At 61.7% G+C, this 14,473-nt stretch overlaps 6 protein-coding genes across 6 annotated transcripts; 3 read left to right on the top strand and 3 right to left on the bottom strand.

The window, feature by feature from the left end:
* Nucleotides 1-33: 33 nt before the first annotated feature.
* Nucleotides 34-2,978, top strand: RHTO_04297 (telomere-binding alpha subunit central domain protein; the record flags this gene model as incomplete). Its single annotated transcript, XM_016417965.1, has 10 exons — nt 34-436; nt 499-896; nt 955-1,075; nt 1,128-1,261; nt 1,320-1,685; nt 1,740-2,116; nt 2,171-2,259; nt 2,314-2,473; nt 2,530-2,659; nt 2,715-2,978. The coding sequence occupies 10 exons, from the start codon at nt 34-36 to the stop codon at nt 2,976-2,978; spliced, it is 2,442 nt and encodes an 813-aa protein (XP_016270642.1).
* Nucleotides 2,979-3,304: 326 nt separating this feature from the next.
* On the bottom strand, nt 3,305-5,123 carry RHTO_04296 (Pal1-like protein; the record flags this gene model as incomplete). Its single annotated transcript, XM_016417964.1, has 6 exons — nt 3,305-4,082; nt 4,147-4,198; nt 4,258-4,282; nt 4,359-4,487; nt 4,557-4,606; nt 5,021-5,123. The coding sequence occupies 6 exons, from the start codon at nt 5,121-5,123 to the stop codon at nt 3,305-3,307; spliced, it is 1,137 nt and encodes a 378-aa protein (XP_016270641.1).
* A 197-nt stretch (nt 5,124-5,320) lies between these two features.
* RHTO_04295 (MFS transporter) lies at nt 5,321-7,702 on the top strand (the record flags this gene model as incomplete). Its single annotated transcript, XM_016417963.1, has 14 exons — nt 5,321-5,567; nt 5,613-5,636; nt 5,693-5,869; nt 5,966-6,121; nt 6,177-6,252; nt 6,350-6,549; nt 6,611-6,662; nt 6,731-6,746; nt 6,809-6,926; nt 6,999-7,107; nt 7,168-7,205; nt 7,270-7,368; nt 7,425-7,489; nt 7,553-7,702. 14 exons carry the CDS (start codon nt 5,321-5,323, stop codon nt 7,700-7,702), a joined length of 1,527 nt encoding a protein of 508 aa, XP_016270640.1.
* Nucleotides 7,703-7,897: 195 nt separating this feature from the next.
* RHTO_04294 (actin polymerization protein) lies at nt 7,898-10,553 on the bottom strand (the record flags this gene model as incomplete). The annotated part of the gene is made up of 12 exons (XM_016417962.1): nt 7,898-7,912; nt 7,975-8,016; nt 8,080-8,192; nt 8,256-8,591; nt 8,649-8,784; nt 8,891-9,042; nt 9,100-9,193; nt 9,249-9,437; nt 9,493-9,835; nt 9,913-10,076; nt 10,139-10,472; nt 10,534-10,553. 12 exons carry the CDS (start codon nt 10,551-10,553, stop codon nt 7,898-7,900), a joined length of 1,938 nt encoding a protein of 645 aa, XP_016270639.1.
* A 284-nt stretch (nt 10,554-10,837) lies between these two features.
* Nucleotides 10,838-12,370, bottom strand: RHTO_04293 (protein disulfide-isomerase A6; the record flags this gene model as incomplete). The annotated part of the gene is made up of 7 exons (XM_016417961.1): nt 10,838-11,137; nt 11,220-11,741; nt 11,798-11,851; nt 11,917-11,932; nt 11,996-12,046; nt 12,112-12,140; nt 12,287-12,370. 7 exons carry the CDS (start codon nt 12,368-12,370, stop codon nt 10,838-10,840), a joined length of 1,056 nt encoding a protein of 351 aa, XP_016270638.1.
* A 285-nt stretch (nt 12,371-12,655) lies between these two features.
* On the top strand, nt 12,656-14,426 carry RHTO_04292 (U1 small nuclear ribonucleoprotein 70kDa; the record flags this gene model as incomplete). The annotated part of the gene is made up of 4 exons (XM_016417960.1): nt 12,656-12,664; nt 12,797-13,361; nt 13,423-13,770; nt 13,924-14,426. The coding sequence occupies 4 exons, from the start codon at nt 12,656-12,658 to the stop codon at nt 14,424-14,426; spliced, it is 1,425 nt and encodes a 474-aa protein (XP_016270637.1).
* Nucleotides 14,427-14,473: the final 47 nt, after the last annotated feature.

Below are 14,473 nucleotides of genomic sequence, written 5' to 3'. Positions count from 1 at the left end.
GAGACCGCTCGCTAGCTCTATTCCAACGCTCTCATGGCGAAACAGGTGTCGCGGCTCCCGTTCGACACGCTCGTCCCGAACAAGCCCCTCATCGCCCACACCCAACTCCGGGGCAAACTCGTCTCCCTCTCGCCCTTCTCGCGCTCGACAAACCTCGGCGGCTTCTCACTCGCTTCGGATGGCTTGACCGTCTTCTTCGAGCTGCGCGGGGTGTGGGCGAAGGAGGCGCTCGAGGTGTTTGGAGAGAGGATCGGGAGGTTGATGGTTGTCCAGAGCAGAGGGGGTGAGCGGGTAGAGGTCATGAGGCAGCAGAGGGATAGGCAGGGAGATGTGGTGCCGGGCGCGAGGAAGCTCAAGGTTGTTTTCGATGAGGTTATTGAGGGCGCTTGGGTGGATCAGGTTACGGGCAAGAAGGGGGAGACGTTCCGCTTCTCCTGTGAGTTTTCTTCGCTCAGAACAGGCACAATGAGACCGCTAACGCTGTCACGACCGCCACAGCCGCGAAAGCCACGAAGAAACACCGACCCGCGTCTACCAAAGCGACTTTCCACCTCGCCTCGGACTCTCCTGAACCCGCCGACACCCTCCCGCCCTCTCGTCAACCTCTCTCTCGCACCCCCTCAGCCCTCTCGGAACTCTCGAACCAGTCGCCCTCTCAGCAACCTGACTCGCTCGCTCGCGCCAAACTTAAACAGCTCGGGGCGTACTCGAAAGCGGCGCAGACGGAGTATGCGGTTCCGGCACTTGATCCGAAGATTGTGCTGAGGAAGAGTGTGTCGCCGCCTCAGAAGGAGCGGAAGTTGAAGCGGTCGGCGTCGAGTGTCGCGAGCGGCGAGGGGAGGGAACCGCCGCAGAAGAGGCAGAGGGTGCAGCGCACCGAATGGGGGTTGAATACGGTGCGTTGAGCGAGTAGTCTCTCGATTGTGATGTTGAGGCTGATAGTTCGGCGCGCAGGCGGACCGCGAATACGTCGCGCTCAACACCCTGCCTGGACGGAAGAACTCGCCTGGAATCTGCGTGATTGGGATGGCTGTCGTCGCAGCAGAACCAACACAAGCTCGCGGCGGGACAGGCGGTGAGCCGCAGCTCGTATGCCCGGGAGAAAGCGCTGACGTTCCTTGCGACAGACTGGACGATCCTCCTTGACCTCTACGACCCAACTATGGCGACAGAGCCCGTCCGCGTGCGCTTCTTCGGTCAGACGAAGGAGCACCTGCCGGTCATGCAAGACGGCGACATCGCGGTGATCCAGCAGTTGAACGTAAGAACAAAACGCAGCGCCATCGTCGAGCAGCCGCTGACAATCGCTCACCGTACAGTGGAACAAGGACAAGAACGTCTGCGTCGCCTACAAGGACAAGGGCAACTACCGCGTCCTACCCGCCGACAAGTTCCTCTCCGACCCGCCTCCGACAAACGAGTCCTTCCCTCTCTCGACCGTCCGCTCCATTCCCTCCCTCACGTTCGAAGAGCTCCGCTACGCTCGCGACCTCGCACGGTGGGCTCGCACGTACGATCTCCTCGGGAACGTCCTGCCAAACTATGCGGCGGAGGCGGGCGTCGGGACGGGCGAGGCGAAGGACGCCAAGGTTATCAGCAAGGCGCTCGTCAAAGGCAAGTCTGGCAGGGAGATGAAGAAGATCGAGGCGATCAACCCTGACGAGTTCTGCGATACGCGCGGCGAGGTGAGTCCGCTGCCTTCTCGCTGTATCCTCGCGCTCACCTTCGCTCGCTCGCAGATCGTCAAGTTCTACAACCCGCACATCCTGAACCGCGGCCAGCCAGTCCACCGCAACGAAGCCTGCATCCTCTACATCACCGACTACACCATCAACGACCAACTGATGCACTACGAGCCAGACTCGTCCGTCCGCGTCGCAGGCCAACGCGTCCTTCAGGTATCGATCTTTGGCGCGCAGAACGACCCGCTGCTCGCATTTCACGAGGACAAACTCAAGGGACGGTTGGTGAGCTTGCGCAATATCCGCCCGAAGCTCAACGGGAGCGACTTGCTCGAGGCGACGATGGTCGAGGACGAGAAGTATCCTCACAACCGCGATGTCACGCTGCTTGACGGGAGCGGCGTCGACCGAGTCTGGTATAAAGAGCTCAAGATGTGCGTGTGCTCAATTTCTGGAGACTCGGCCGACGCTAACCTTCTTTCCTTCAGGCGCCGCGAAGCCTACTGGAACTCGCTTGCGGGTCTGAGCGACGCTCTCGCGCCCGTCTTCAGCGCTCCGACAGCAGCGCTTGCGCCTGGTACGCGCGTTCGTGCATCCATGTCCGACGTGAAGCTGACCTTCGCCCGAGCAGCTCCCATCGCCGACACCACCGGCCTGTCCGTCCAGCCTATCGCTCCCGCCGTCCAGCTCAACAGCGAGGGAACGTACTGCTTCAAGGTCCGCGTCGTCGGCTACATGCCGCAGAAGATCGAGGAGTGGATCCTTGCAACGTGTCCGAAATGCGAGCGCGAGTGGGTCCTATCTTGCTTCACCTCGCATGCCTCGTGCTGATTAACTCATTGGCCAGGCTACAAGCGACTGAGCTTGCCTGCATCGATCACGGCGAGGTCCGCTACGAATGGGACTTTGTGCTCGCCCTCGCAGACGAGACGGATCCTTCGAGTCGGATCCTCGTGCACGTTGACCAGGCAGACGGGGTGCGTACCGCTCTTCACGCAAATCTCAATGTCGGGCTGACTTCCCTTCGTATAGGCCCGCCTCTTCCCGACCCTCGCAAGTTCCGACCACCTCAAGCTCCTCCGCTCAGGCGACCCCGTCCTCCTCACCCAACTCACCGCCGGCCTTTTCCGCGGCAGCCTCGGCAACCTCACTACCGTCTACGCTCGCTCAGGACCTGACGGCGTCCAAGCAGGCGATGTTGGACCGGCTTGGGACGTCGTCGTTGATGCGGTGCGAGATGAAGGGGCGCAAAAAGTCCGCTGGCGGTTCAAGACAGACCGCATGTGGTTCAAGTAGTACATTTCTCGTTCGTTACGCTGTTGTTGTTCGCCTTCATCCTTGCAAGATGTAGTGCCGCTTTCGCATCGACCTTCTCAGTCTCCAGGGTGTGCATGCGTGTGTGAAAGCGAGTCCTGCACTGCAAGGTAGGCGACGAGACAAGTTATGGATCAACAGGGCGATGAGGCTGCTATGTACAGAGCGAGGGTGAGGAATGTCCGGCGATTAAGGGGAGCTGGGGGGAGAGGACAAAGCCAGAACAGAAAGGGTGACTAAGGGTAATAGGACGGGTTCAAGCGGGAGAAAGAACGAAAGAGGAACGGAGTGCTAGTGTTGGGAGGCGATTAGTAGCGGCTGCGCTGCCACCAGTGGCCCTTGACGCCGGACTCGGTGGTCGGGCCAAGAGGCTGGGTGCCTTCGCTCGCATAGTTTGCGCCGTTGTCGTAGCCTGCGCCCGTGTTGTATCCCGCGCCGGCGGTGTGGTTCGAGTTGTATCCCGCGCCCATGTTGTTGTAGTCGGTCGAGTCGGCGACACCGGTGTGGTGGTGGTGGTGCGTCGTGTCGGCCATGAGCGGGCCAGTCGAGCCGACGGTGCTGGTGCGCGCGCCGGTCGAGTACGTCTCCGAGGCGACGGGGGCAGCGACAGGCTCCTCGGCGGTCGAGCGCATGGCAGGGTACGACGCGGCGTAGTCGACGTCGCGGTCACGGCGGGAGCGGCGGTGACGGGTGAAGCAGACGAGGAAGGAGCCGATGAGGAGGCATCCGGCGGCGGCAACGACGAGCCAGATGCACGACGCGAGCGAGGCGTGCGAGTTGGGGATGCGGTTGATGCGCCTCTTGGCGGTGATGAAGAGGCCCAGCTCGAGTCCGAGGGCGACGCAGGTCGCGACGAGGGCGAGGAGGCCCCAGAGGGACGCGAGGATGCCCATGACGAGGTGGGTCGAGAGAGAGAAGAGGAGGGCGATGAAGGCGAGGCCGGCGCAGATCGGGGTGAGGATGAGCGTCTTGGAGAGCTTCGAGACGATGGCGTTGCCCGCGAGGTTGGTACCGGCGGCGCTGTTGAGCATGCCGCGGTCGTATCCGAGCATCGTCTTGGAGCATCGTCCGGCAATGCAGTAGCCCCTGGAGACGAACCTCAAACGTCAATCGCCGTCGCTGGTGAAGCGGGAAGAGCGCCTGGGCGCACCAGTTTCCGAAGGTGAATCGCTGGCCGTTCAAGGAGCCGTGCAAGAATCCGACTGCAAGGGCGACGACGCTCAGTACGTTGAGGATGTCAGAACGAGGGAAAGGAGCGCACCGTTGTCCCAGATGGGGCTACTGACCTGTGAACGAGACGAGGCGTGACGAGGTCAGCGAAAGTCTCGCGACTCTGCAGAGGCTCCGGCGGCGACTACGTACGGATGCGACGATGAGCAGCGCCATCGCGCTGAGGAAGAGGAAAGTCCCGAGCCAGTGGAATGCGTTGATCATGGCGAACGGCGACGGAGGGGGAGGGGGTCGGTCGGGGACGAAGTGCGAGTGGGCGGGCTGCCCGGGAAGAACAGGTGAGCAAGGAAGTTCAGCGACGACGAGTCTTGGGCTCTGGCAGGGACGCACTGCAGGCGGGGTGTCGCGGTGAGAGCGTGAAGAGCGAAGAGAGCCTGGTGCTGTGAAAGGAGAAAAGCAGGAAAGCGTCCGCTGGCTTCGACACGACGACGACACTCGTTGCGCTGCGGTGCTTGCGTCGGTCGGGGCCACAGTTGATCGTCTGTGAGCGAATCCCAATTCCAGGTGAGCGCACTTTCGCTCTCCGCCAACTCTCCGCACTCCCTGACAGAAGGAACTCGCCGATTGCGGGTGCATTTGCTTTCTCATTATGACCCCGCTTCATTCGCGCCTGCTCAACTACGTCATGCTGTTGACGTCGTCCAGGGCGCTCGAGGGACAAGACTTGAAGGGCTCTCCTCTGCCTCGTCAAGGAACCGCTCTTTGAGCTGACGCTGCGTGTCAATGTCAATACGAAGCGAGGGTCACCCAGCGCGCAGACAGATTGCCCCGAAGGAAGCGACCAAGTTGCGGACTCCGCTCGACCTCGTTGACCTTCCCAAACTTCCCCGTGTTCAACGTCTCCCCGCCTTCTTCGTCGCCCCGGGTCTTTCTGTGCATCTCTGCCGCTTCAAACATCGCTCAGCGTGACCTCTGTAGCTATGCGCGGCTCGACGACAGCTCTGGCGCGCATCGCCAGCTCGCTCGCTCATCCTCCCGCGCCTCGGAACGCTCTCCGGCTGACTGGCTTCGACTGACCGGTCTGGCGGGGCTGTTGAGGGTTCTCTTGCTCGCGCTTCTGCTTCCTTTGCATCCTTTTCAACGAGAACGACAATATGACAACTCTGCGAGACGAAACGCCAGCTCTCCCTTCCACCCCGACCTCAAGCGTCGAGAACCCGGACCTCGCACTCGACGCCGACCTTGAGAAGCAGCTTGAAGGCTCCGTAGGGCAGTCTTCGACGCACGACGGGGCCGCATCAACTGACGTCGTCGTCAAAGGCGGCGAGCTCGTTAACGGCCGGCTGCCGCACGACGACCCGCTCAATCCAGCTTCCTGGCCAACCGGCAAGAAGATTGCAAGTCTCCTATTCCTGACTAGTCTCTCTATCGCATGCTAACCTCTAGTCAACTCCCAGATCGTCGATATCGGTGAGCAGGCTCGAATCGGGACCGTTTTCCCTCGTCGCTGACTCTCGTTCGTTCAGTACTCTGCGTCTGGGTACTCTCCCTCACCTACGCTTCGACCGCCTATGTCGCCTCACTGCCCGCCTTGATGAAGCGCTTCGACGTCAGCCAGGAACTCGCCATTGCCGGTGTGACCTTCACCGTTCTCGGATTCGCAGCAGGACCTCTGCTGTGCGCTCCTTCGTCTGAGCTCTACGGTCGTCGGGCGGTCTACATCGTCTGCGGAGTCTTCTACGTCGGCAAGTCCCCCCTCGCCTCCATGACCTAGTGGCTGGCTGACCCTCCGTTCACAGCTTTCTCCTGGGGAGCCGCCTTCGCAAACAACATCGGCGCCCTCCTCGTCTTCCGGTTCTTGATTGGCTTCTTCGCCTCGGCGAGCATCAATAACGTTCCTGCGTCCATTGGCGACTTTACCGTTCCTCGGACTCGAGGACCCTTTACCGTTCTCTGTGCGTTGCTGCTTTCACGATGCCCATCCTCACTCACTGAGCGTGTCTCTTGCAGATGCTATGTGCGCCTTCGGTGGGCCGTCGATCGGACCCTTGCTTTCCGCTTTCATCGAGAACGATGCTGGCTTCCGGTGAGTTGCGCTTCACCTCTCTTCCCACCGTCCTGCGCGCTCTCAGCGACGGTAGCAGCATCCCATCCTGACTGACCTCGCATCCATGCCTCGACAGCTGGAACCTCCGCGTCATGGCCATCTTTTCGACGGTCACCTCGATCCTCGTCGCCTTCGTTCCGGAAACGCATCATCCTACCCTCCACCGCTGGCGACTCGCGAAGGAGGCGTCGGTCGAGGTCAAGTCTGGTGGATGGCGAGTTATTCTCGGCGTGTACAAGCAGGCGCTCGCTCGGCCGTTCGTCTTCCTCTTCACCGGTGCGAGCGCTTGTTGCCGAGTCCATCCTTCACGAGCTCACTGACCTCGCGGCACCTGCAGAACCCGTCGTGCTGTTCGTGTCGATCTATCTGAGCGTGCTTTACGGCGTCCTGTAAGTCGCGCTACTTCGCGCGATGGCAGGACTGTGCTGACTTATTTCGATCGACTCTCCTGCCTCAGCTATGGCTTCTTCGAAGTGCGCATTCCTTACTTCTCACCTTGAAGATCGCATAGCTCACGACTGGCTCCCTCTCACAGGCCTTCACCGTCGTCTGGCTCGAGAAGAGGCACTTCTCCATCACCTCTTACGGCCTCACCTACATCTCGCTCGGCCTCGGCTTCCTCGTCGGCGCAGTCGGCCTGATCCTCGTATCGAGTACGTCGCGCCTGAGTCCCAACGAGACGGCCAGACTCGAGGAGGGCTGACCTTCGCAACTCGCGCTCACAGCCAAAGCGTACACCAAGGCCCTCGCTGCTGCTCAAGCGCGCGGTCAAACAACAATCCCAGCCGAGGCGAGGCTGACGCTCGGCTACCCGGGCGCTATCACCGTTCCTCTGTCCGTTTCGTTTCGTTTCCTTTCCCTTCTCGTTGCCGCACCTGACATCTCGCCTGGCAGCTCCCTGTTCCTCTTTGCTTTCACCGCGCCGTACCCTCGTAAGCGTCCTACGTTCTCCTTGACGGATCAACCCCGCTAACCCCTCCTTGACCTGCCGGACAGACGTCCACTGGATCGTGCCCTGCATCGCCGAGTTCTTCTTCGGCTTGGGCGTCCTGCTCGTCTTCACGGCGTTCATACCTTACTTGACGGACGTCTACCGTGCGTCGCTTGCTCCCCTGAACGTCGATTGGCGCTGACTTTCCCATGCCCTGCAGAAACGCACGCCGCGTCCGCTCTCGCGGCGGGTATGGCTTCTCGTGCGCTCATCGGCAGCGTCTTCGTGCGTTCAACCATCCAGACGGGCGGGCTGAAGATGCTGACCCTCGCCTTCATTCCCGGACAGCCCCTCTTCGCCCTCCAGCTCTACCACGCCGCGACCGTTCAAGGCGCAACCTGCCTCTTCGCCGGCATCGCGTGCATCCTCGCGCCCATTCCTTTCGTGTTCAAGAGGAAGGGGCCGGAGCTGCGGCGGAGGAGCAAGTTTGCCGCTTAGACTCTGCGCCCGCTCACATCGCACGATTTCACGCCTGCTGTAGCCCCTCGATAGACTTCTGCCCTTCTCCTGCTAATATTGACTGTGTCTGTGGCTGAGTGAAGCGTTGCGAGGGAACGAAGGTGGAAAAAAGGGCCGAGATATCGAGTGTCTGTTCTAGAGGTATCGTTCGCTACGTGGTCATGCTGCACCTTCTCACAACAGCTGGATCTGTGTTGTCGCACGACGGTCAGCAACGCGTTGTGCGAAGGACGAGACTATTGCTGACATACATAAGAAGCGGGAACGATTCCCGTCCGGCCGTCCTTCGTCGCCTGCCCAGCGTAACGAGCGTTAATCAGCAAACCGGGCTGAACATACCTGCGAGAAGAACGTACCTCTGCCCAACCTTCGCCAAAGTCCATCCCGACGCTCGTCAACTCGAGCTCCTCGCCCTCGACCAGCGCAAGTTCGTCGGCCGTCTGAGGTGAGTAGTCGTACAGCGCGCGAACTGCAGCATCGCATGTCAGGGTCAGTCAGGCAGTGTCTCGAGAGAAGCGCGGCAGGGACGCACCTCGTTGACCGCTCCCTCCAGTAGCGGCCGCACCGCCAGCTGAGCCGTTCCCGACCGCTCCTCCAAGCTGGATATAGCTTGCAGGCACGAGCCCTACCCTCCCATCCGCCGGCACCCGCACCTTGACCCATCCATTCTCGTCCTCCGGCTCGACAACCTCGACAACCGCGCCGGCATCCACCGAGAGTTCGAACGAAGACTGCGCTTCGTACGGGTAGAGGAGCGTTGCTGTTTCGGTATGGGATGACTGAGGCTGAGGGGTGATTGCCGGAGAGGAAGACGTTAGGGGAGGGACGGTTCGGCGTGGCGGAGCGGCGGAGGAGGCGACGGAGGAGTCTGCGAGGCAGGCTTGTCAGCGGATCACTCATCTCGAGGTAACGACCGCGGGCGGACTGGATAGCCGGCTGGATGTCCGTGTGAGCGAGCTGGTGCTGGATGACGCTCCTGTACCGGCCGGCGGCGGCGCGGACTTTTTCGACTTGTGCCGCACGACGCCGGCACCTGGTCGCGCCGCGCAGCCGGGAGGAACCTGCAGGCAATGTGTAAGGGTGACGAAATGAACGGCTATGAGGTCGAGCGCAAGCCCAAGGATGACGAGACTGCATGCAACCATCGCGTGGATCGAGGTCACGCACCTTCAGCTCGCACTTGACGTGCACCGCCATGTTGCACTTCTTGCACGACATACCCTTGCCCCAGACGGAGGACTCGCAGACGGCGCAAGTCGATGGTGTGACGAAGGAGGACGACTTGAATTCGTGTGGTCGGAGGTCGGAAGAGGCGTCGTCTGCGATAACGATGCGTGAGCAAGCAACGAAGAAGGAGAAGGAAGCGTGATACGAACCACCAAGAGTCGCGTCGATCAGCTCGACCGAAGCTTGCAGTTCGCTCTGCTGCAACTCGAGGAGGGTCGTCTCGTGTGTAACGTTGTACAAGTTCTGCGGCAGCAGCTTGTCAGCAGTCGCAGAGGAGCCGTTGGTGGACTCTGCGCACCTCGATGACCGCCACTGTGTCTCCACCCAGACCCTTTGCCTGCTCGTACGTCTCGCGCAAGTTCCGCAAGCCCGAGATATCGCGCCGCTTCGTCTCGATCGCAGGCGAGATCTCGGCGACGCGCGTCAAAGCCTTCACCTTGACGTTCTGGAGGTAGGTGATGGCGGCAGGAGTCGTCGCGAACTCGTCCTGCGAGCGGAAGCCCGTCAGTTCAGGTCGATGAAGCGAGTTGAGCAGGACGCACCGTATCGTGCCAGACCGGGCACTCCTCGAATATGAGGTCGACAGGGTGCTCGTACGCAGCCGTCAACGTCGCCGAATGCTGATCCACAAATTTCTGCTGGTCTGCCTCGACGTCCACAACGCTCAACACGTCCTTCGCCTTTCCGACGGCCTGCAAGAACTTCTCGCCCGACTCTTGCTGGATCGCAAGCAGTCGGCCTAGCAGGTCTTCGAGTTGTCGGATCCCGCTTGCTTCGAGAGACTGGAACTCGTCGTGCAGCATTGGCAGGTGGACCTCGTAGATCCGCTGTTTCGCGACGTTCGCCATGTCGATGTCGAGGAGGTACTGGTCCTTTGCGAGAAGCCTGCGAGCGAAGTGGTCAGACTGGATCAGGCAAGCGAGAAGCGAGGAACTCGCATCTCCTCGTAAGCCTGCTCGTACGCTCTCGTCGCCTTCTCCGTTTCCCGCCCCTCCTTCGCCGACGTCTTCTTCTGCCGCGCCGACTCGAGCGTCTCGCAAGCGGAGAAGTAAGCGGCACGAGAGCGGTCCCGCTTTTCATAGGCTTTGTCGCGCTGCGTCATGAGTTGGCCGTAGAAGGAGTGGTGCTGTGGGCCACAGAGGCGGTCAGCGCCCTTTCTGATTTACATGCGCGGTACTGGAACCGCACCTTCTTCCGCACCGCGTCGAGCCGTCCGCCAACCTCGTCCAACCGTGCCGCAACCTCCTTGGCAACCTTGTCCGCACACTCTCCCACCTCACGACTCATCAAATCCACCTGTTCCAACACGCCGCTCATTGCCCTCTCAAGACTCGCCGCCTCCCCTCCTCGCTCACTCGCACTTCGCGCAATTTGCAGTCGAAAGGAGCCGATGTGAGACGAGGCTTTCTGCGAGAAGTCGCGCTGGAGGGTTGTGAGGGTCGAGAGAAAGTGTGCGAAGGAAGGCAGGAGGGCGAGGTGCGTCGTCGTGCGGCCGTGAACGAGCGGTTCGGAGTCGGGTAAGCTGCGAGGGAGTGGGGAGTAAGGTCAGCAAGAAAGCGGTGCGTGCAGCCGTGGGTGCGCACCTGGCTCCGTAAGACGCCATGGCGAGCTAGCAAGCAAGTCAGCGAGTCCAGCAAGCGAGACGAGGTGAGGAGGAGGAGGACAACCCTTCACTCGACTGAGAAGCGTCATATCCGCAAAGTCCGACAGCCTCGAGCGCGCGTTCCGGCTGATGCAGACAGTCCTAAGGGCGTGTTGCGCGGCGAGGAAGGTAGCGGGCGAAGCGGACCGAAAGACGAGAGCTCCGCGAGCGCAGCGAAGCGAGATCCAACTCCTTTTCTTGCAAGTTCTCAAAGTCCGTTGCGCCTACAGCGTGCGTACGATCCTTCACAGCTCCCCCTTCACCTTCTGGTACGCACTGACAACGGTGGCGCTCGCTTCATCCGCAACGCTGCCAACCGTCTTGCTCGCCTCGCTTGCGAGACTCGTCGCGCTGGCGGTTGCCTCGGCCGCGAGAGACGAGGCAGAGTTGGAGGCGACGGACGCGGCGGAGGAGGCGGAGTTGGAAGCGACGGATGCGGCGGATGCGGCGGATGAGCCGGCGGATGAGAGGGAGGAGGCTGTGGCGGAGGCGACGGAGGAAAGGGAGGAGGCCGAGGCGGAAGCAGAGGCGAAGGCAGCCAGGATCTGTGCATGGGACACAATCGAGTATGTCAGCGGATCCCATATGGGCCAGAGAGTCGAGACATCGAAGTGACCGCGCACGCACGTTCTGCTTCATGCGCGCCTCCTCGAGCTTCTTAGCCGCGACCTGTCCCCGCTTTGACGCAATCTTGCCGAGCCTGATCCGCTCCTTCTCGACCCACGCGCGCGCCTCATCCACGCCACTCGCGTCTGCAACGTCCTTGAAGCGGTTCATGACCTTGACGTAGTAGTTCGCAAGCTGGTCGGACGACGAGGCTGAGGTGAGGGACGAGACGATGGCAAAGGCGGATTCAAGGATCGAAGGCCTCGTCGCGGTGGGCACCAGGTAAGAAGCCGCGAGCGAGTCGAGCGAGGGGATGCGGCCGGCGAGGTCGCTCAAGAGCCCGCCAGGGAGCTTGTGCGTCCCGCAGTGCTCGTTGAGGAACTCGAGGAAGGCTTGCTCGGTGCGAGGACCCTGGTAAGCTTCGGCCTGGCCGCCTTTGGAAGGGGGAGGGATGAACTTGATCGTTGGGAAGCCGGAGACGCCGTACTTGGACGCGAGAGGGCGGGCGGCAGCGTCGTCGGCGTTGAAGTGGGCGACCTTGCACTGCGGGCGCATCGTGCATGAGTCGTTGGTCTGCGTGAAAAAGACTGGCGACTCACGCGGTCGTCGCCGTCGAACGCCTCAGCGATCTTGGTCCACACCGGCTCGAGACTCTGCATGCTTCAGAGAGTTAGCTATCAACTTCTCACCGCACAGCCAGCATCATTCCTCGACTCGCCTTACAGTGGCCGCACCTGCGCGGACGAAACGAGGTCAGCGAAAGTTGAAAGCGAAGGGGAGGGTGAAAGGGTACGGACCACGGCGCAAAGAAGGCCACGAGCGTTCCCTCGGACTGGCTAGCAATCACGCTAAGGGAAGGAGTGAAACGTTAGCTGCAGGATCGCTTCAAAGCGGACAAGCGAGCGAGACACACCCATCGAAGTTCGAGGGAGTGAGAACCGTCTGTGAACGCAAGCCGAGCAGATCAGCTTACGCCCTCGTATCGCACGTCGCTGGACGTGTTGCACGGAGCGCTCGTCGAGCTCAAAGCACCCGTCCGCACTCCTGCAAGTCCCAGCGAGTCTGATGACGAAGTGGGGAGGACGTACCGAGTAGCGCGCGTCCTCGAGGCCAGCAAGCGCAGTCGGGAGAGCCGCGAAGAGAGCAGCAAGCGCAGCAACAGAGAGCTTCATCCTACCAGCGGGGTCGTGAGGTGGGTGAGCGAGAGAGAGTGCAGGCTGGCTGCGGCAGAGTCGGGCACTGGTCAAGCCTCCCCTCGAGCTGGAATTTGTATTTGCACGCAATACAAACTCGGTTGTAATCTTCTGCATTAGACTTCTCATCGCTCGAGGCTCGCTCCCCACGACCTCGCTACGAGACGCGCACAGGCTGTGACTGCGCCGGCTAGACTTCGTGCTTGAGATCAGGCGCCTGCTCATTGACGCCCTCTCCGCCGAGCGCTTGTCGCTGCCGCCAACATGGTCGGGGTGCGTCGACTCTCGCATCTTGACAGAGACCCGCACGAGCAGTACTGACAGATTACTGACCTGCTCGCACGCATTCTTGAACCCTTGTCGTTCCGCCGGCCGCCGTCCACCGCGCCGTGACCCATCCCGCAGACCCACCTCCTCCCGCCCAACCTCCTCAAGCTCTTTGCCCCACGCCCGCCCCTCCCGTACCTCAAGCCGACAGGCCGCGACCCCGACCTCCCTCTCAAGTCGCTCTCTACACGACGCGCGCCGAAACCCATCGTTGTCAGCGAGACGCTGCGGCAGATACGGGAGGAGCGAGATGAGAAGGAACGAGAGGCGATAGAGAAAGGCGAGAGACCTGATCGAGGCGAGACAGAAGATGAGGGTGTAGGAGCGGAGACGAAGCAGCAGGCGGAAGAGGCGGAAGTCAAGGTCGAGGAGGTGACTGGAGGAGAGGTCCCCGCGAAACCCGATGGCGATGCCGGCGTCAAGGGCGACGATTCGTCGGCAATGGCAGAAGACAAGGAGGAGGGCGAAGAACCCGAACGAGCGGCGGCAGAAGCGATCGCGGCGTCAGCCAAGGACGGCAAGAAGGCTGTCAAGGCGTCGCAGCCAACCGACGCCGTCACGGTCGACCTGTGCGAGGAGGAAAAGTTCCAGCTGCGCAAGCGTGAACGGCAGCGGAAGAGGGAGGAGGCCATGTCCAAGCCTTGTGCGTTCCGCTTGTCTCCTTGCCTATTCACACTTTGGCTGACCTTGTTCTTCACTCGCAGTCGCCCCTCAAGACGACGAGGAGATCTGCGGCGACCCGTACAAGACGCTCTTCGTCGGCCGGCTTCCGCTCGAGGTGACCGAGAAGGACCTTCAGCGCGAGTTTGAGATCTACGGCCCAATCGAGCGTCTCCGCCTCGTCACCGACGTTCACACGGGCAAGAGCAAGGGCTACGCATTCATCGTCTACGAGCGCGAGCGCGACATGAAGGCTGCGTACAAGGACGCCGACGGGCTCAAGATGAAGGGCAAGAGGGTCTTGATTGATGTCGAGAGGGGACGGACCGTCAAGGGCTGGAAGCCGCGCAGGCTTGGTGGCGGGCTCGGTGGCAGGATCAAGAAGCTCAAGGGTGCGCGCGAGTGTCGTTGTGTGTCAAAGCAAAGCTGACTTTCGCTTTTGTTCGCCTTCCCTACTCTCCTCTCTGTCGTCCCGACGCTCCCTCTCTCTTACGCTCTCCGCCCTTACAACGCATCTCTACGACACTGCCTTCACCGTCCAACAGGCGGCATCCCCGCACCCGAGCCCGTCGCCTTCGCTCCCTCCGGCTTCGCACCCCGAGGAGGCTTCATGGGCGGCCGAGGCGGCGGATTCCGCGGCGGACGAGGCGGCTTCGGTGGACGGGGCGGCTTCGGCGGACGGGGCGGGTTCGGCGGCCCCGGCGGCGGCTTTGGTGGTCCACCTCCTGGAGGTCCGAACTTTGGTCCGCCTGGTCAAGGCTACGGCAACCGAGGAGGGTTCGGCGGTGGAGGAGTCGGATACGGAGGGATGTCGGGTGGTCGAGGCGGTTACGGTGGCGGGCCTCCTCCCAGCGGACCGGGCGGACACGGCGGACCTGGAATGTTTGCGCAGGGCGAGAAGCGGTCGTTTGGCGAGGGTCCGGGGATGTACGGCGGCGGACCTGGAGGACCCGGGATGGGTGGACCTGGGATGGGCGGGCCGGGTATGGGAATGGGACCGCCTGGAGGAGGAGGAGGATACCCGGACGAGAAGCGGCTGCGGTATTAAGCTGCCTATCGTTGTGCTTGCCTCGAGGCGTGCAAAATGTACTTGTC

Source organism: Rhodotorula toruloides (assembly GCF_000320785.1).
Source record: "Rhodotorula toruloides NP11 unplaced genomic scaffold Scaffold27, whole genome shotgun sequence".
NCBI classification, from domain to species: Eukaryota; Fungi; Basidiomycota; class Microbotryomycetes; order Sporidiobolales; family Sporidiobolaceae; genus Rhodotorula; species Rhodotorula toruloides.
Note: the sequence above shows the minus strand (reverse complement) of the source record. Positions and strands in the feature narration are given on the sequence as shown.